Source organism: Helicoverpa zea, chromosome 31 (assembly GCF_022581195.2).
Source record: "Helicoverpa zea isolate HzStark_Cry1AcR chromosome 31, ilHelZeax1.1, whole genome shotgun sequence".
Taxonomy (NCBI): Eukaryota; Metazoa; Arthropoda; class Insecta; order Lepidoptera; family Noctuidae; genus Helicoverpa; species Helicoverpa zea.
The window spans coordinates 9468580-9489751 of NC_061482.1; the positions used below are offsets into that span (position 1 = coordinate 9468580).

Consider the following 21172-nt stretch of genomic DNA (forward strand, 5'->3'; position numbering starts at 1 on the left):
CAAAAAACGTAAAGTACCGTTACTGTCCTTGTTTCGTAAGCTTCCGTAATTTTTCTTCCTGCCAAAAAAACGTAAGGGTGGGATACGCTACTATGGCACTAATTTATGGAAGAGCTAAAATGACGTATGTCAACCAGTTTTTGAAAAATAAATTTTATTAAAATGAAACCATATTTTGATTGACCAAAAAGTTACATTATTCTGTAGCCGATAAATAAAGTTTTATTATTAGTAAAAATCAGATATCTAACTACTATAGATTTACCCCACAAAAAAGGCTATAAGATAACAGTAGGTAAATTTGAGTTGTTTTCGGGCTCTCCTGAGAAGTTGTCATTTTGGCCTTACGCTACTCTAGTTCTTAACCCTCGAATTACAACAGATCATTCGGGATCGCAGGGTATTAGATTACGATTAGTGGCATTCTGTGGTTTGCATGATCTATCTAGACTGTCTTTTCTACGTATATTCCATGACATGGAGAATTGGATGACATCAATCAATGAATTGACTATGACTCAGTAGCACGATACCTACGTATGAGTAATGCTATCACTGAGTAAGGTAAGTACGAGCAAAGATTAAAAAAAAAAACAGTAAAAGAAATAACCTTTTTCCAAAAATGTAAGGAATCTCTGTATGGAATAGTCGGTTTTCCCTATAGTAACTGGACCATGGCAAGTTTCTTAACGTGCACTAAGTAGTGGAAACCCAATCTTTGCTTTGCATAGAAAATTATGAACATTTTGATAATTCAGGGAGACACTGTCATTATTCTATTGTTTTGTCAATTTACCTTATGATGAAAAGGAAAGCTGTAGTCGTAGCTGCAAGATTCGATCGAACAAAGGTTAAGCTGTAATGTGACTAATGTGCCATAAACGAGTTTGACAACTGTCCTTCAGTGAAGATTCATGATATGTCTATCGGTTTGTCTGTTAACTGAGTTGCTATTAATGCTATCATTTGCTCTGCTATTAATGCTGCATCAAGTTAAACTGCAAACTGACCTCAATATAGTTGGGAAAAGTAGGATTGAAAATTCATAATAGGTAAACATATCAAATTTCTAAGAATACTGTGGAGAGTAGAATGATCCAACTAATAACTACCTCTAACTAATACTAGTTTTTAAAGCTATGTATGTAGTTTCTTATGCAGTTTCTAAACAAAACCTATTGCTCCAAGCGGGTGGGTACTGACGCAAGCAGACTTTAATTTCAAACTTCAAGGATCCCTGTTAGCTCCCTGAAAATAGCTCGAGTTTTTAGTGCGGAGAGCCGCGCCGACCGGACGGCATTAATGACTTAGCAATTTACTCCTCAAATCAAATCCTACTGCGTGGTACGTTATTTCAGTGCAAGGCGATTAAATCTATCAATGAATTTCCGGCAGCGGGCGCTTGACACTTTTAATATCGCCAATCAACCCGAGACCGTTCTGAATGAACAATACTGGCTGGGTCGTAAATTAAATATTCCTAAGTTCGTACCAACACAACAAACGTTTGAAGTGGTACGACATTCAGCCAAGTCGGTAAGTTGAAACGCTAAGTCATTGCAGCCACAATAAGAACATTGTTTTAAACTACGGAACACGACAGTTATTTCTTGACTTACGCTAAAATATGATATACCTACCTACGTTGGTACTTTTTATTAAATAAGTATGATCTTTTCCAAAAAATGAACTGCAGATGAGCTGCTTTATTTTCACTAATTTGTTTTAACATTGCATAAGGTTTTAACAGTTTATGTACACAGTTGATGACACAAGGAGAGAAAAGTAAAACAAACAAGTACAAAGGCACTGCTTATTTCTAAAGAAATCCCTTCCAGCAGACCCGCTACGGGAAATTTGTTATGAAAAGAGATGTAGATAGACTTTGTTAAATGAAAAGAAGACAAAACCAATACATGTTCACTAGCAATAACTAAACATAAAAATATAAAAATACTACATGCATGTTATGCCGATGAGGACAGAGGGTGTTCGTTCAATTTCCGTTTTAACATAGCAACACTCGGCAGCTCCTCAGTTCAACAACAACCTCAAGGCAACTCCTTCCATAGCCGTACAGTGTACAAATTGAAGGAATAAGAGCAGAAGTCAGTGGAAGGGAGGGTTTTAAAATAAGAATTTAAGATGTATCCTGCAAGATACAGGCAGGAAGCAAATTTAGGATTAAGAGGCCACATAATGCGAGTGTTCCTGCGAAGACGAATTGGGAGACACTTGAGTTCTTTGAAAAATTGTGAAACATCATATTTTTGAAATTCAAAACAAAACGAATGCAAAGATTTAGCAAGCGCTCAAGTTTATTTAACAGCAACCTAGGGCCATCCAGATACCAGGCATCGGCGTAATCTGTGATGGGTTTTTAGAGCAAACAAGTATATTTTGGGTTTCAAGAGCAATAAGGCCAATCCAGTTAATCGTAGAACCGCCACTTTTCGCTAAACGGCAATGTTTTGAGAACGGCTAGCCGAAATATATGGCGGATTATTATAAAATGTTGAAATAATATAGATACCTACCCAGCCTTTTTATAAATCTCTTTTCATTGATCCCTCTTTCTATTGGAGAAAAGCGTAAGAAAATCCTGTTATCACAAGCAGAGAAACGCACCCGAGGATTTGTTTTATAATAATTATATGTAGGTACACCTTGTGATATGCGATTCGTTCGCCGTCGCTAGGGTATCCGGTTAGTTGCCTAAAGGGAAAAAGTATCAAATAACAATCCTTTTGTATCATTAATTGACAAGAAACAACCCGTAAAAATGAACTACTTGATATTAATTTTAAAAAAAAGATAAGTCAAATGCACAAATGATTCAAAAAAAATGCAGTCAAAATGGTCGTGCCTACAAACTGAAATGTAAAAGTAAGTACCTAAGTAAGAAATCAAAGAAGGTGATTTATAACGCTTCAAAATAAAACTAAGAATTGTAATCGTTTTACTGACCTGTGTGATGTAAACTGACCGAGCAAAGATTCGTAGAAGCAGCCAATGAATAAGAGGGTTCATCCTTAGGTTTCAGCAGCTCGTGTGTTGACACCGCGTGTATTGACAGCTCCTAATAAAAAAACATATGTTCCGTTATTTATCACTAAATTCTGACTAAAATAAATGAATTAAAACCACAAGATTTTTATCAGCCAACAACAAGGGTAAAGGATTTAAATATTTTTGGAATAATTTGAAGCGGACACCAAATATGCTTGGAAAACATTTGTCAATTATAACTGACACTTCTACATTGTGAATTAGATAATATTAAAAAGGACTATTACAGCTTGGACAGCGCTATCCTAGGAGTTTGTCTGCGTGATCAAAGCAGAAATTAGAAAATCCGCTGAAGAACCAAAGTCATATCCCGTACAATTGCAAAGCTAAATTTATATTTTACAGGTAGGAATGCTATAGATGTGCAGAATCCGTTTTAAATGATGTAAGACCAAAACTGAATCTACGACATAATTATGGTGAATAATTACTCAAAACTAATTACTCCTGTTACACATTCTCGCTGCTCATTTTCTAGCTATTTAGTTGTTTTGATTTACTATTATTATTCCTAATAAAAAAGCTCCTAATCACATCCTAAGTTTCATTAACCTTAATTTTAGGCATAGTATTGCGTCTATATGTATTAAGTAAGTATGAGTGTTGATGGAACAAGAGGGTGAAACGGGCCGAAAAAAAACAGATTGAAAGAGGACATGAATAAAAAAGAAGTCAATATGAGTAGGACTTATTACGCCGAACCCAAATAAGATGCGAACACGGCAGCAACAACGGGAAGAAAAAGAAGGCATAGTATTGCTCCTGGTCTTCCATATTCGGCAGGTCCTCGGAGAATAAAAATGTTAAGATAGTCGTACATTAGCGATGACGTAGTGATAGTTCATACAAACAATTCTATTAACTTACAATTATTATGATACTTGCTATAAAGAAGGTCTCCGAAATGTCGGTCAATTTTTTTTGTTTTTACATGTAGGTACTTTATTTTTGTTCACGATCCACTCTATAAACAGCATTGAAGTCTTTCCTCTTTATAATATTTTTATAGTATCGATTATTATATAGTCTGATATCAGTAATCTGGATAATATTCTATCTAGTGAAACAACAACCTTGAATTCTATTTCTTAAATAAATCAAAGGTACTCATTTTAAGTACTGTATTTCCAGGATGAGACATTTTTATTAAATTGCTTCGTTTATTTTTTGGGACTACTTTTGTTGCCCAGACTAACGTTAACGGGGCTCACCTTTGTTAAGTAAAGTACCCACACCAGTTCGTAACTTTTCATTCCATCGGACAACACTTTGATTAAATAATTACAAATCCTAATACATACACATATTTACTTCGGGAACTAATATTAACGAACAAATTAGCGGCCATCGCATAAGCACGCGCGTACTATATTTTTTCTAATCTTAATATTAAATCGAATCCCGAAGAGATAGCCAATAAATATTCTACAATATCTATTTTTAAATACGTAGGATGCTTTCTCCGATCTTGAATGAACGAGTCGACCCTCCTCGTAATGTCTTTGCTTGTTATGTCGTGGTACAAAGGATAAACGATTGGCGTGACAATTGGGTTGTTGAACCAATTGTTTCTTTTTTTAATAGATATATAAATGGAAAGATAATGTTTTAGGTATATTAAAATTCGTTTATTTGTTTATAATGAGATTTCATTTCTTTCACTGTAATACAAAAATGCGTAAACAAGTGAAACCTATTTACTTTGATTTTTATAAATTGCAAATTCAGTGGTATTTCAATATCTACTTAAAAGTTATCATTTTCCTTTTCTGACCAAATGTAGGTATTACAATATCCTCCGAGTAAAAACACTTCTTATTATAATATGATCTTCAGATTGTTTTATATTGTTTTTATTTAATGTTAATAACCAACTAAGTATCGTTTTACGCAATATTAGATTTTACACAGATTTAATACTATAGATACATAATATAATATATATTAGGTAATATATAATAGGTTATACTTATAAAGATTGGCAGTTGACTTCAAAAAATCTAATTCATTTGTTATGTGGATTGCAAACGTGTTGGTTCATTCAACATTGAACTTAACTATGCGTTTCAATATAAGTATACAATTAAATGTTGCTTCTTTATTATCGCTGCTAGCGTATAAAGTGCGCCCAAGCGTTAGCTTTTTGACAGTGTCAGCTATATCCGAGCTGATTTGTTCGCAACAGCTGCGTGAGCGCACCTATTAACCGCTGATACATGTTTGTCAGCCGGCTATTAGGGCGAAAGAGATAAAATTTCGGAATCATCTATATAAGAGCGAGATCGATTCATTTCTTCAATTCACGACCAATATTTATTTGCTGCATCGTGACACTCAAGAAAAATTCCTGTACCAAAAAATTAGAATTGGAATATAAATGCGAGAATTTCAGTGGCAGGCCATTTTTCTTGTAACTATATAAAGAAATATTGGTCAAGGCGTGAAAAGTTTTTGTCAAGACGAAACATTTTATCCCATTAAATGATAACTTAAAATACTGAGTACCTACACCATTAAACTTACTTCTTAACGGGGAAGACTAATAGGTAACTAAGATTGCAATAGCTAAGCTGAATGTTTTATTACGTAAGATAATTTATCGACCCCACTGTAACATCACGAACAATATCACAAAGACATTTATTACGTGTTCACAGTTTTAAAGAAAAAATATGAGTCTTGGCTGAATTTCAACCAAGAATATTTTGTCAATCAAGATGTACAATAGTTTGTCAGCTTTAGTTTACCAACATTTCAGGCAATTTGAAATATGTAAAATGCTGTTTGGACTCCCCAAACCTACAACATCAACCCATCAATCTTGAAAAGTTACATACACCTCCTGAACTATTAATTCAAATTATACTAGTCCATTCCAATGAGAAAATCAGTTATATGGACTGATTGGTAACTAGATTATGTCAAAGTACAATAAATGAGGCGGCTATTATTTGTTCATACTCATAATTGAAATAATCATATTAGTAAATAGTCATTGTCAAATCAAATTTCAGAATGCACATCATTTTGCGGTGTACCTTGTCGTAACAGATATCCATCCACACACACATACCTTTATCCACATACACATTATTGAAATTAATATGAAATGATTGCATTCCTATAACTACTATACGATTTATACGAACCTTTTTTCAGATAGGTACGATTAAAAAAGTATCTGCTAACTACAACGATAGTGACGAGACGACACATTGGATCGCAAGCTGGGATTAAACCAAAATAGCATGGTAATTAATGGGCGTTTTCAAACCCACAATCTGAAAATGAGTCGCATTTCAAGAATTCCATCTTTTCATAACATAATAAAGTCATTCAATCATTGGATACAATTTATTAATTTAGAGTTACAATAACTAATACCTTTAATGTATTGAAAATAAAAAACTCAACGACGCCTAACAAACCTTGTTGCTACAAAAACTTTGTAAAAGAGTCATGCCTTTTGACAAGACTTTTGAGAGTGAAATTATAGAAATAAGTTTTTTTTCTTGGATAAACAAGCAAAACGTATGTTGTAAAATATTGCCGTCCCATCGGGCTATGAGAATGAAGGAATAGAGAGTGCACCTCTGTCTGCGCAAATGCTTGTGCACTAGATATAATATGTCCTACACAGTTGGGTAATCTCCTTACATGAGAACCGCCGCCGTAGCTGATAATCGGCTAGGAGGACATCATCATCTTAACAAATAAATTGGTTAAGTAAGAACTTTAAGATTCTAGGTATCAATGATCATTTTAAACTCCTACATTTCCCTAGTTTTTATTTCTCAGTTTATAGGACCTTGGCATAGTCTACTTACAGGTCAGTGGGTTATCTCAGGGGTGCTAACTTCCATAAATATTTTAAATCTTCACAACGAAATAATATCTACTTAGGTTAACTGCAGAATTTTTGCCTGGTATTCATACCGCAGGAATGCATTTACTTAAGATGTACCTACGCATTCTTTTAATCATTGATCATAATATAGAATAATGATCTTGCAAGTTATAAAAATGGAAAAACCAATTCAAAGAATCTATAAAACGACTACAAAGGTGTATCAATTCGGGAGGTGTAAACACGATACGAGCAAAAATTTACGTCTGGAACTGAAACGCATCCTATAGGATATTTTTATACCTACATTAACACAACCAACCATACCACAGGGAAAAAACCTTTACACCCAACAATAAGCCACAGCAATTGAAACCTAATACACAATTAGATAGATATATTATACTAGATACTCTAATTATGACTACACATAATGTCCACCCTAAAGTTAGACTGGTAGAGAACGCCTAAGGCGTTAAGTCCGCCGTTGTACAATGTGCATAAAGTATTTTAAATAAATAAATAAATATGAATATTGTAACCAAAATCAACGTATAAATATAATAAAAAACATATTTGTAACAAACATCCCAATACACGCGAACATATTTAAAATATACGACACACATTCGACCAGCAGTACTCAGAAACATTTTATGCCTATGTACGACAATTATTACTTAGAGATCAAGACGAAACCACAAACACCAAAACATCAGACACACTCAAACAACATTAACGGTAATTTTTTTTAAGAGGCACTTTTAGAATATTATTTTTTTCAAATACATTCGAGATGAAATGAAATCAATACATTGTCACGCAACATTTCTGTCAGCTACCAACGCAACATCGCAGCGATAACCTTTTAACAGCATTTTACTCTGGCAAATATACAAATAATAATAAATACATTATAATAATCTAATTATAACATTTTTAAAAATACAATGCTAAGCCGTAATAATAATAATGCTTCGCCGCCTGTCAGCAGTTTCAGAAAAAGAACACCATAAATCCGAAATACTTTTTTTTCTGCCAGCCAGTTCAGACGCACAAAGAAGATTTTATATGAAACAAAAATAGTCTAAAAAATAGTTTTGGGTACACTTGATGAGTTTACATTATCAATTTTTTATAGAAAATTAAATGTCTAGTTCTATTCTATAATATAGTTTTTTTTTTGTATATCCAGCTCGCTCTACGTGATATACTAACAGCCAGGCCCGCCGCTAGCTGTTTGTTCGCCCGCGTGCAAAACTGATTATGCCCCCTACGACTACATTATTATACTGGGTTTTGTCAAAAAATATGTAAGGGGGGGACCGGACCCCCCCGCCCATTCATATCCATCTTACTTGTCCAACCGAAAAAAATATGTGCAAAGTCAACGCACAAGACAGACTACATATGAAAGAAAGCGCGAGCGAAGCGAGCGCGAAAATTTTTTAGTCTAAGGACACAAAACCACTGTAAATTAACAAAGCAAAGTCAAAAAGTAAGATATGCACAGAAATGAAGTGCAAATGTGTATGAAGCCACGAGCGAAGCGAGCGCGATTTTTTCCTTAGAGTTTTCATGAAGTAAACGTTTTATAAAAAACCAAAGTGAACAAAAAGCCATAACGGACGTGCGCGAAAAATCATTTTTCGGAATTGAATGCGTCAACAATTAAACAAACATAAAATGTGATACTTGACATGGAACCGCGAGCGCAGCGAGCGCCAATTTTTTTGGGGATGCAAAGGGTGAAACAGTCTAAATTGATAGGAGACGACCAAAGCTAGGGCGGCTTTTTCTGAAATTTTATTGCTAATCTACTCATCTATTTTTAGTAAAAATATTTTTATTACGTAATTATGGTTTAATTTTGCCGCCCCCTAAATAGCATTTGCCCCACGCTACGCTACTGGTTGATCTTAAATCGTTTTTAATAATTTTTAATTTTGAAAATGATCTTTCAACAGATGTAACTGAAACCGGCAGTGTAAGTAATATTCTTAGCGCTATTGCTGTGTTCGGAAATATTGAAGTCAAATTATGGGGAAAAAGATATTGTATTTTTTAAATATTACGTGATAAGTCGCTCGATTTGCCGCCCCCTAGGACGTGCCGCCCGCGTGCGGTGCACGCCTTGCACGCCCGCTTACGGCGGGCCTGCTAACAGCTATTCCTAACTTAATATACTTAGGTAAGTGATTGTTTTAGTTGTGAGTTTGGTTCATACGTACGTACATACTTTGTGTTCTAGGCTTAGGCTATTACGATAGATTCAGGAATTGCTAAAAATAACAGCTCTTGTAATTATAGTGTGTGTGTTTCTCATGGTTTCACCCGTATCTCTAGAACAGGTTCGATCTTTTAAGGTAAGGCCCTGACTCCACCAAAGCAGAGCGGTACAGGTTTTTTAAACAACCAATAGAATTTCGTGATTCTAACATCTCGTCTACGCCCACTGTAGTGTAAAAAAATTATAGCTTGATTAAAAACTTCTCTGCTTCACTCTCCTTTGGTGTCTGGGTCTTAACTAGCTGAACAGATTTAAATGTGCTAGAAAAGTTAGGAAAAAGTAAGTGTGCCTAAGGTTTCTGTTGAGTCGCAGCAAAAATGAACGGATCCCCCTCAAGCAACGTAGGTAGATGCTATCTTCCAGAAAGACATTACTTACAAAAATACCCGACTTAGGTCTACAGTTTTTTCCTTGTAAAATAATGTTCATTCATAGTATAGTTTATATTTAGTTCGGGTTGTTGACAAAAGTGATTTTTTCCCAACCTACATATTATATTGGTAAAACATTTAACACCGTCCTTTCCAAAATAAAACGTAATTTTGACTAATAGAAAAATCATCCATCAAAAAATTAAAACCGTCAGGTTGGTAAAGAACTGAAACTTGTGGTTCCCTTCGTGTGGAACTCGTGTAACTTTAGTGTAGGCTGTCGTTGCTCATGAATATCCAGATTTAAGTTTTAATTAGCTGCAATGTTTTTGCATGACACAGTCAATGACGCAGGAATGTGTATCATGTCTACATCTACTCTGCGTTCCTCCTCATAGTAGAAAACTGAAGCATGCCAACATAGTCTGAAGTTACTTCATGGTAAGTAATAACCTAGTCGTACGTAAAGTGAGGAGGTAAATTTTGGGCATAAGATCTGTCAAAAAGCTTGCAGGCCTGCCGACCGTCAAATAAAATCGATTCAATATTATTTAACATTATCAATAAGAATACGAATGTAGGCTTATATGCCCATAATGGTGTAATTAATCTATGTAGAAGATTTGAACAATGGCTAAGATTCAAGTGAGTTAATCTATCTGTAAAGACATTTGATACTGTAAGCGAAATAAAATCAATAAAAATGCTACAAAGTTAATTGGCTCGTGAAATAGGCCCATTGTAAGTTGTACACGACCGAATTAGCTGTACGGCTTAGCAATGTAACCGATAAGCTACTTTTTAGCTTTATCAGCTCTTTTAGTTCTTTACATCCCTTATTTAAGATCGAATCTCGGTTGGAGGCAAGATTCGAATGAAAGTTGACGCTCGAGTAAAATATACATATGTAAAAAAGTAGTACAGGGCCACCCACGATCACTGAACAAATGTACAAATACTGAACGTTCTCTTGCACGTGCAGGTTACTTTGACTAGCTTTGCGTTTTCTTTACACAATGTGACCTGTGCAGTGTGCCGCCGTCTCCCCCCGGCCCTCGTCTCTGCAATACTTAACTGTGCAGATATTTTTAAAATTCCCATGTTTATTATTGCAGTATTAAATTTTGTTGGAAGATCAAAACAAAAGCACGAAATATACCGATGCATACTGAGTGCAGACGGCAGATGTCTGAATTCTCATCATAAAGCTGAAGAGTTTGTTTGTTTGTTTGAACGCGCTAATATCAGGAACTACTGGTCTGATTTGAAAATTTATTTCAGTGTTAGATAGCCCATTTATAGAGGAAGGCTATAGGCTACTTTTTATCCCGGCACGGGAAGTAGTTCCCACGGGATGCGGGTGAAACCGCTGGCATAAACTAGTTGAATATAATATCATTATTGGAAGTTTTCACGCATTTCGTTGGAACCAATGATTAAGTTACAATAATATGAACGAATATTATAATAAGTATTTTTCTCACATTACCAAAAATGTAAACCGAATTTACAGACAGTGATAACCAAATCGATTGCAGGCGCGTTTTTTGAATTTGGAACATCACACCGCCCCAGCAATAGCGAACGAAAAGGCGTTTTTTCGAATTTATAACATTAGGTATACCGCTCCAGGAAGGTTGGATGAAAATGTATGCTGGGGTTATTAAATTCCCTATGATTTGATCTCTTTTATTTTTTTTGTTCTTGGATTAGGTGTACCATTAGGGGTTCCCTAGACGTTTCATTAAATTACTTATAAATGCAATATTACGATATTGTGCAAATATTGACTTTTATGGTCATATCGAAGATTGCGCAATGATTATGAAGGAATAAAATTTTAATTGCAATATCGCACAAGGCATTGACATTGCAATGTTGGTTCGGAGCCACCTAAGTAAGAAGTCTCTCTGCTTGGTACCTACAAATGGTGGTGGTGTTCACGCGGCTGCAGGTATAGCCATAAATGCGTTTGCCTTTCAGGTTCAATAAAAAAGCTGGCGCCATAGCTGAAAATTTAAATTATTTTACGTATTTATTTAAATAAATATTGTTTTATTACTATGAATTCTTTTGGAAAAAGCTCTATGCATGCCTCGGCCCTTACAGTAACCTACCTATATACTATTTATTTTAACATAATAATCTTAAGTTGAAGAAGATAAAATACAAACTAAACCCCTAATTACTCAAAAACCGAGAACACACATAAATACCCAGTTAGTCTACATGGTGACTGAATTATTTGTTGCCTATGGAGTTATTATTTGTATCAAAGTAGTGCCAGTGAAAGAACAAATTAGAGGTCAGCGTTTGTCGTGGTATGGGCATGTGATGATAAGGTGTGAAACACATGCTACAAAGAATGTGTTAATATATAATTAATATAGAAGGATGGAGAGGCAGAATTAGAGCGAAGAAAAGATGGATTGACTGCCTGAAAGAGGACATAGTATGAAGGGACTAATAAGAAGGGTTATAATATGATGTCTGTTTTAAAAAACATATTGCGCCGACCCCAAATAACTTTGGTACAGGATGGGAAGAAGAAGACGAAAACATATTAGTTCTTTATAGAATACAGGACCGAATCTGAACAATACACCACTGAAAGGATATTTACTTAGAGGATGGATAATAAGCACAATGGGGCTCTGGGGTAATTAATATACTGCTTTACCATCCTAAACCGATTTCTGTTACTACGGCCTAAAATGTAAATCTGCAAAAATATTCAGTACGTTTAACTCCCAAACTAGATATTAGCAACGAAATGGTTCCATTTTCAAGGCAGATTTACAAATTATTATACAGAAATATAATATGTACTCTATAGGAACCTATAACCCCATTTACCGCAGATATTACTGCACCGTAACCTAGCAATGTTATATTATTGATCAAGTTTATTGATATTATTTGACTTTCAGCTATAAACGTTTTGGTCATATTGTCAGCAGGTTAAATTATGCTTTGTTCGCTATTACTCTATATCGTGGGGACTATTCCCCATATCCCGAATAAAGTAGCTTGCCTCCATAGCTTTATTGCAATGCGTTCAGCAGTTTCACCATGTAGATTTAGAAGCGTTAAAAGCAAACGGCTCAGTTTTTTAAATAAAGTTAAACTTAAGCATTTATAGGTATAACACTACAGCTGTAAGAATGTTCATATGAAACCGGTTTCTAATAGAAGGAACATATGAATGCTTATGGTTCCTAAGTCTGTATTGCATTTCAATGAATGAATGTAATATAGATGTGGACATTGAGCACATATCAAGGAACAGTAGTTTCAGTTGTGTTAGCGCATTTTATTAAAATGCTGGCTCAGCGGTTAACGGTCGATCTGTAATTTCGTCACCATTGTAGCATTGACATCCTTTATTTAGGTACTATTACGTTTTCTGTGGATTGGGGTCAATTGCGTCATACTCTATTTTTTTTCTGCTTCCCAGAGGAAGTTCTTGTACAAATATTCAAGCATAAATAGCAGCCTATGTATTTTTTGAGTTTTAATTTTCTAAAATCTGTTCAGCAGTTTTTGCTTGAAAGAGTGACGAATATTCTCTCCATCTACGTCTGAAGTGTGATACTTTGGAAATAGGTAAATTGCTGCACCAGAAGACTTCTACACAAACATTAATTGAGATTATCTTTAAAATGTGCATCGCCAATGAAAATCAATCATGTGAAATTATTCAGAACATTTTGAATTTGAGTCAAAACTTCTAAGATTCGCAGGTGGCAACTCCGCCAACTCTGAGACATGGAAAAGCACAAAATTGACAATGTGTCACGTAATAACTATAGAAAACAATAATAGGCATACCTACAGTATTGATTAAGGAAATTATTCGTATTTGTCGAATAAGTCGAATTGAGAGAACTTTGGACGGTGGCAAGCGCGCACGGGCGCACTTTAACGTAATACTTTTCACATTTGTCACAGGGTCCGGTCGAATTACAGCGGAGTCATTCGAGTCGCCGCGTGCCGAAGCAGCTGAGTCGACGTCATCGGTCGCCCGGCACACTAACGTAGCCTTTATGTTCACTTTACAATTCATGGAACATTTCAAACATCTTTCTTCTTTGCATACGTTGATAAATTATTGTTACATAATTACGAATCGTTCCTTATTCCGATTCGGTAAATTTAGGTTTCATCAAATACCGTGTTACCGTCGTGTTCTTCCAGCCATCTACGTTACAATTGATGAGAACCCTAAGTATTTTAAAGGATAAAGTATTTTTGTGGATATTCTTTTTCGTGCTATCTCATCTTGCCTTTTCTGTACAGGAAGTCGTTTTTATCCCTAGGTTGGCAAGGACAACGATAGTGATAATTCTTACTGGATCTGTGAAGGTTATTTTATAAAAATCTATTTTAAAAATTATGCTTGCCTATTATGCGTGCCTACATAGGTACTTTAGAATAAAAAGGAGAAAAAAACATGAACTATTGGGTTTTCCCTATATAGAAATTTCCCCATTTTCTTCAAAGGTGATCAAAACGATGCAAGCAAACCATCCAGAAATTCCTAACGTTGGAGTACGATAGATATGGATACTGCATACAACTCCGCTGACGACCAGTCATATAAAAAAAGTTATTTGAATTCATTTAATTAAAACGTGTTTGTCAACCCAAGAAAATAAATGTGATTTCTTCTACGTAAAAATGGCGCCGGCTGTTCTTCTTTAAACAACAATATCCCTACTATTATTATCTAACTTTACCAAAAGCAAACTGAAATTTTCTTATGTATTTTTACAAGTATGTAGGTACTAAGCTGTGTGATACCTACTGAATCTTATTGACAATCTGTTGTTCGGCTTGCGATGAACTTGTGTCAGGGACGTTTGATAAAACTCAGCTTCGGACTCAATTGCTTGAATTTTCATAAAATTGTGCCACTATTACGAACGCTTGCAACGTTCTTTAGATATTTGTTTAATTAATTTTAGTTAGTAATTTTCTTTTTTGTTTTGGTACCTAACACTTATAACTTGCCTAGGAAATATAGGCTAAATAGATTTATTATCTGAAAGCTAAATTTTTTTGTCAAATTACTACCTAAGGGAAATTAATAAAACAAACGTTTGAAGATGATTCATAAAGAACTAATCTACCCGTGAAATACCAATTAAAAGATTACTGAGGAATTACTAGGTATATATTGTACGTACTAACTCTACTGAATATAGGTGAACTAATTATACTTCGCTACATCTAGCCAGGCTAGTTATGGCAGAATATTTATCTACTTGGTTTTTATTTAATACAAATATCGGTAACTTTAAACACATTGATAAAATGGCAAGAAAAAGTCAAACAAACAAGGTCGGTGATGTAACGGATGGTGACGAAGATATCTTTGATAACATGAGTTCAGTGTTGCGATAGTGCGGGAGCTGGCGGCTCCACGTCATGCTCACCACTGGCTGTTATGAAAGTCATTATAATTTTATTATTACAATAAATTAATTATGCCAGAGAAAACATGATTTATTTACAAACTAAAAGCCCCTTGTTTATTTATCAAATTATAACGAGTTAGATTCAAATAAGCGACGACATCTAAATGATTCTACATCTGTCAGGCAGGGGTATCGTATGTATTACTAAATTCATTTTTTAATTACCATAATTAAGCGTTTTGTAATACAAACAATAATGTTTACCTTAATAGAAATTGTAGGGTCACCGAGCATGAATCAGAAAAAATAAATGACTGTATTCCTGTGAACTGGTAGAGCAGCGATGGCGAGTCGAATGGCCACTTTCAGAGTGGAAACCTTACGCCCGGTCGGTACCATACCCTCAAATTATTCTTATTTTCGCGCCTTGCAATACATTTCATCTTTTCAACGTTATATTTTTGTTTTTACTGTCGACGTTTTTATGGTTTAAAGACGGATTTGTTTTGCCTCAGTTTATTCGATCCATATTAGTTTTGATTGTTATTTTTCTTGTTTTGTTTGACACGTTAAGTGTTTCGTTTCATGGCGCTAAGCATAGGTGATGTTTTTAATGAAAGAAACAGATTAGCAACGAACTTTGACCTTTGATATACAGTTCAATCGATATACGTAAAGAGATCGCACTAAAGACGTCACGCGCTTCTCCATACGCCTACTAATGTCGACATATTTTAAAATAAACATCGATGTAAGTATTTTTGTATCTTAATCCATAAGGTTTTCTTCCCTTTAACACTTATAGTTATTGCAAGAAAATTCTAGACGTGACGTTCCTTTTGTGTCAGATTTATGTCAACCGGAGGTACCTGAAACAAAAGCATTGACTCACCGTGGGATGTATGTGTGGGTGCGAGTATAGTTGCATTCTGCGAGTGTCCAACGTGTAGGTGTTCGATGGCAGATCGTTCATGTCGAAAGTTGTTTCTGGATGCAGGCCCGGGGTCAGCCGCGAGACGTCGTCTTCGCAGCCTCCATCGAGGCCTGATCCATCGGTGCTCCGGGCCACTGTACAGAATACACATGTAAAAAACACCCAAACTACCCCGACCAATATTATAATCCAGTACTCATCAAATACCAAATAAGTAGGGGTGCCAATTTACCAATTTCAATTACATATTTCAAAGTAATAAATTTCCGAGATGCTTAATGTTGCAGCTTAATGATGTCCCAATGTCAAAATCAAAATCGTTTATTGAGACCAGGCTAATTAGATTTGCACTTTTTCACGTCACAATTACAAACGGACAGCACTCCCAAAACATCCCTTTCTAGTCACCACTTCCTAGTGTTATGGCTGTATGGCCCTAAACTATAAACATCTATTTAATAATATAAAGAGGAAAGATTTATTTGTTTACATACGCTGTATAGCAGGTGACATAGGCTATAGCTACACATACCTATATTTTTCCGATAGAGAAAGAATTTCCCCGAGACACGGCCGCCGCGTGAAACACATAACTATATCAAATATTCTTATAATTATTATTGAACAATTACTTATCTTTATCTTTTAAAATAGAGGTACAGACTACAACCATACCTTTTAAAGTTTTCTCAAACATTTTAGGGCTTTTCTGAGTTTATCAAATACTAACGTCATGTTAGAAGATTTTCTTTAAACTTGACTTAAAAATACCTATGGAAATGAGCTACGCTTTTTACCAAGGAATGCAGGTTAGTAATTTCAGACATTGTAGTCCAAATTTTATCAGGATCTTTTCTTTTCCTTCACTTATGTAATCAGACATAGATGTTCGACTTGGTAATTAGAAAATGCACAGGCACCAACTTAGAAGAGTCACATTCGTACTCGCCTGACCTGGAATAGAAACCTTCACACTCATACTTGAGAGGATGGTGTTTTACCCTCTAGGCCACCACGACTTAACATACCTGTGCATACAATATCTAGGTATACCTACTCAGATAATAAAAGTCTACAAGATTAAATTTGAAACCACTATTTTCTATTAAATTGTAGAGTAATAATTCATACGATATGGTTCAGTACCTAATACAAAATTGATAATGTTTATGGTAAAACCAATCTTGAAGAAGTTTGGATCCACCGCACATGTTACTGTCTATTCCTTAGGAAATAAGGCTCAAAGTTGGACAAAGTTATTTATCCATATCAATATGATGAAGAGGAATATTTTTATTTTTTGTTTGTCCTACCTACTCTAAGGATTCCGAAAATACATAATCTATTTGAAAAATTATATCACTGTTTGGAAGTTAAACTATCCCCGAGTAACATACTTAGGCTGTATTTTTTGCGGGCAAGCCTAGGAAGAAGTTCCCCGTGGGAAACGTTACTTTCAAATATTTCACACTCACTACCTACCTAGGAAGATATGCCACTATCATGTATAATATCAAATTATGATTTGACATTCAAAACTTAGAAAGTGTTTAAGAGGTGAGTTGCACTATTAATGATAACCAAACCTTGCCTAACCAGCCGTGAAATTGCTCGCTATTGTAATACCTATATTAAGATATTAAACCAAAAAACTGTAAATCGGTGCCTCTCCCCGTTTTCCTACGTTCTTCGCCTTTACGGCAAATTTTTCGTTCTTTTACCCTTAACTTCCTTTTCAATTTAGTATAAAAATTGTAGTACCTACCTAAGTTACAAACATAAAATCAGTAGATTCCTCGGTAAGATTAGCCCTCTTTATAACAAAACTTTTAAATTATTTTTTACACCTTATAAAAATGTTACACCTTACCTTCATGTAATATATTAGGTATGCCCTATATTATGATATTTACCTACATGAAGTCGCTATCCATATTACAGAGCTCAATTAATACTCTAACTTATAATTATTGCAACACTCATTAATGTAAGTTTCAATCTATACTACTTTTCAATAATTTGGGTATTGGTTCATATAACCTTTTGATGTTATACGGATAGGTTCTAATATCTTTTATATTAAAGAATACAAAACAGTATCAGTCCCGTGGTCAAGTCTTTATTTCTAATTCTCATATATTAAGTATGTACTTACCCACTTTTTCTATTTCAGGGTGAATTAAGCTCTCCACAGCCGTCTTGAATTCGGAAAAGTTCCTTATATCATTAACATCCTTGGAAAACCACTTGAGAAAGTTTTAACAGTTATAAGAACACTTTAAAACAACTTTTCTGTCTATAGTTAAACACAGATAGTTCAAGTTGAAACAACAAGTATATTTATAAACAATATTATTTGAATGTATAATTAAAATGAAAGCATAGACGCACAGGTCTCTGGGCGGGCGGGCGCAGGTTCGCTTTCGGCTATCGGACCGTTGACGCAAGCGGAGCGCGATGCGAGTGACGCGCGCCGTGGCTGACTAGCGGACTGACTCAAATACTCAACGAATCTCTCACGCTTCAAACACATCAACGTAAAGCTCGACGCCCGCCGCCGTGTAGGCGTCCTCACAGTGTAGCATTCACCTGAATATGTGGTTAATTACCCCACCTTCTCAAATCAAAACCCACACTCCTGACCAATTTCAAAAACCCGACAAACCTATCCTCGATAGATGCAGCAATTGCATGTAATCTCTGTTATGTAAATCGTTACTTTGACTGTATAGCAAAAATTTATTGTAAAAATTGTAATTTTTCTTAATCAAGGAAAACGTAATATTAGTAATATGAAATGGCAGCGAGTGGGGCTAAGCGCGGCCTCATTGGCGGAGCTGTGCCGCCCAACGCCAATGGTACGGGAAGGAGGAGCCGCATAGCAATCACTTGGAAGTTTGGCGAGACACGTCTCGAACCTCCCCAATTTTCTTACTTTAGGCGTGGTGTATTTTACAAAAATAGGCCTCTATTTAACATGGAACTCAAGCTCCTTGATAGCCGTAGGCACAAATCGTCCACCTGGAGAGATTGGATTGAAAAACAGAAGCCAAAGTCAGCTTTTGAAACAATTTCTTATTGAAATGTGTTAATTTCCGGAAAAATTACTTCTTTCCCATGATTTTTATGATGGCCTATTGATTAATTTTAGATACTGCTTGTATCAATATTAATGCTTAACTCAGTTGAATAAATTTTTCACCAGTTTTAGGATACCTACTTGTGACTTTAGTACCTAGGTACATATCTACCTATACTTATGTGGCTACTTACCAACACAAATTATAAACCAGTACTGTCCGCAGAATACTTAATTGCATAAAATCTCCTTTTTATTTCCTTTCAAAATGCTAGTTATTTTTATGTCAATAAAATTAGGTAATCATTCAATTTTGACCTAGTAGGTACGGTCAGCGTCAAAAGTAGATGAACAAAGCAACATTTTCAAACTGCCTAAAAACGTGAAAGAGGTCCTAATTTATTAACAACACAAGCGCCAAAATTGACTTAACATCCTAAATTAAAACAGAAATACTTTAGTATAAGTAAGTACCTAAGTTATTCGACGCCGCGGTGTACTTACCTAGGTACGTACCTAGGCCTCATCCAGTTAGCGGCATTATTTAATTATGATTTCGTTTAATAATAATGATATAAAGGTCCTTATTAGACTTCGATTCGACTACATGGCAGGTCACTACCATTTTTGTTCCATATAGGTAGGATTACGATTGTATTATACAGGGTTACTGGTAAGTAGACCGCATCCTTTCATGAGGTGATAGTATAGGTCAATACGGACAAATTTGACCATGGGGTACACTGGGCAAAAGTAAACCCGGACCTAGGTAAGTATATTTCCAGTTTCATAAGTGCAAGGATACAAAACTACATGAGCGCAGTTACTACCTAACCACCGTACCTACTCAGAGACATTTAATGATTACTTAAGTCACTCTTTAGTGACGGATTAACAAAGAAATCCTTCACTAAGGAATGTCTTACCATTAAATACCATAAAATGTCTCTGAGTGCGGGTGTAAGACCTGTTAGCATCTATCTGCAAAAGATGATCAAAGCTGCATCCGTTTCAGGTAGTTTGGTTTTGGCACTTGCGAATAAGTAGCTACAATAGGTAATAAGTACCTACCTACAACCTAAAGATACAGAGAACCTAGAGATAACCTACTTTGTTTTAATTTACACAGAACGATTTTCAGCACTCTCTTTTTTCTCCTAAAACCTCCACTTGAATTGTTTGACTAAGTTTTCAGTAAACAAAATGTTCTAAAAACATTCTGACATAGTATAGGTACCTAATAGGCATCAAGTAGGTACTATGTACAGTAAATTGAGTCTCCTAATTTTACATGTGTTGTATGTCCTGAGTATTGTGTGAAACTTAATGTGTAGGTACCTATTATTCTGAATGTTCATTTATACATACAGATTTTTTAATCCTAAAATATTTTCTAAAAATTATGTTTTAGTAACAGAAACGAATCCCTGTAAATCCGACTTCATGCAGAGTCTACTCTACCCTAGGGGTAGTGTAATTCGATATCGCGTAGGCGCGGAGGAGCGATGCGACCAGCGAGTTGAGGAGCGACGATAAACTCGTGTGGGACCGCCGTGGCCGTGCGTTCGAGACACGACTGTATTACCACAGCCTACAGACTGCGGGCTGCTTTGGCAAAGTTTCTTATAAACCCACAATTTCGGCGCTACCTATTATACCCGAGAATCGAACCCGATCCTCGTAGGTAGTTAGGTACACAGCAGTCGCACTTGAAAGTTGTAACCAACGGTGCAATGGAGATTCAGAACTAGATCTTCCATATGGCTTTTACAGCTATAGGCTCCGAGGTTTGGCGGCCCCCCAACCAGCATTGCGAACAATAGACGATAGTATGACAAAATCCGAAATGAAAAAATCTAATCCCGCGCGGATCGATCGCTCATAAGGTAAAGCAATCCTGTGCGCGGATGAGTGGCCATCCATTGTCATAAAGAGTTCTTCCGTGTCTTGGAAGACACGGGAAACTGGTGGGTCTCAGTTGTCATTTGAACGCCTTTGGCAGTCGTTACGGATTGTTACAGATACCACGTAGTCATAAGTTAGAAAGCCTAACACCCAATCTCACCAAGGGATATCGGGCTGCCCGTGTAACTGGCTTGTGGAGGTCAGATAGGTAGTTGCTCCATTTAAAACACTGGTTCTAGGCTGCATCCAGTTAAGAA

The 21172-nt window shown here is 35.6% G+C and overlaps 1 protein-coding gene across 2 annotated transcripts in view; it reads right to left on the bottom strand.

The window, feature by feature from the left end:
* LOC124645297 (forkhead box protein L2-like) overlaps window positions 1-18418 on the bottom strand; it is a 57727-nt gene extending 39309 nt beyond the window's left edge. For both annotated transcript variants that reach the window (XM_047185098.1, XM_047185097.1), the window contains exons 1-3: window positions 18087-18418; window positions 15890-16065; window positions 2968-3079 (exon numbers count right to left, since the gene is read on the bottom strand). In XM_047185098.1, coding sequence (XP_047041054.1) covers window positions 2968-3079; window positions 15890-15970 — 193 coding nt within the window. In that variant the 5' untranslated portion in view covers window positions 15971-16065; window positions 18087-18418. The remainder of the gene's footprint in view (window positions 1-2967; window positions 3080-15889; window positions 16066-18086) is intronic.
* Window positions 18419-21172: the final 2754 nt, after the last annotated feature.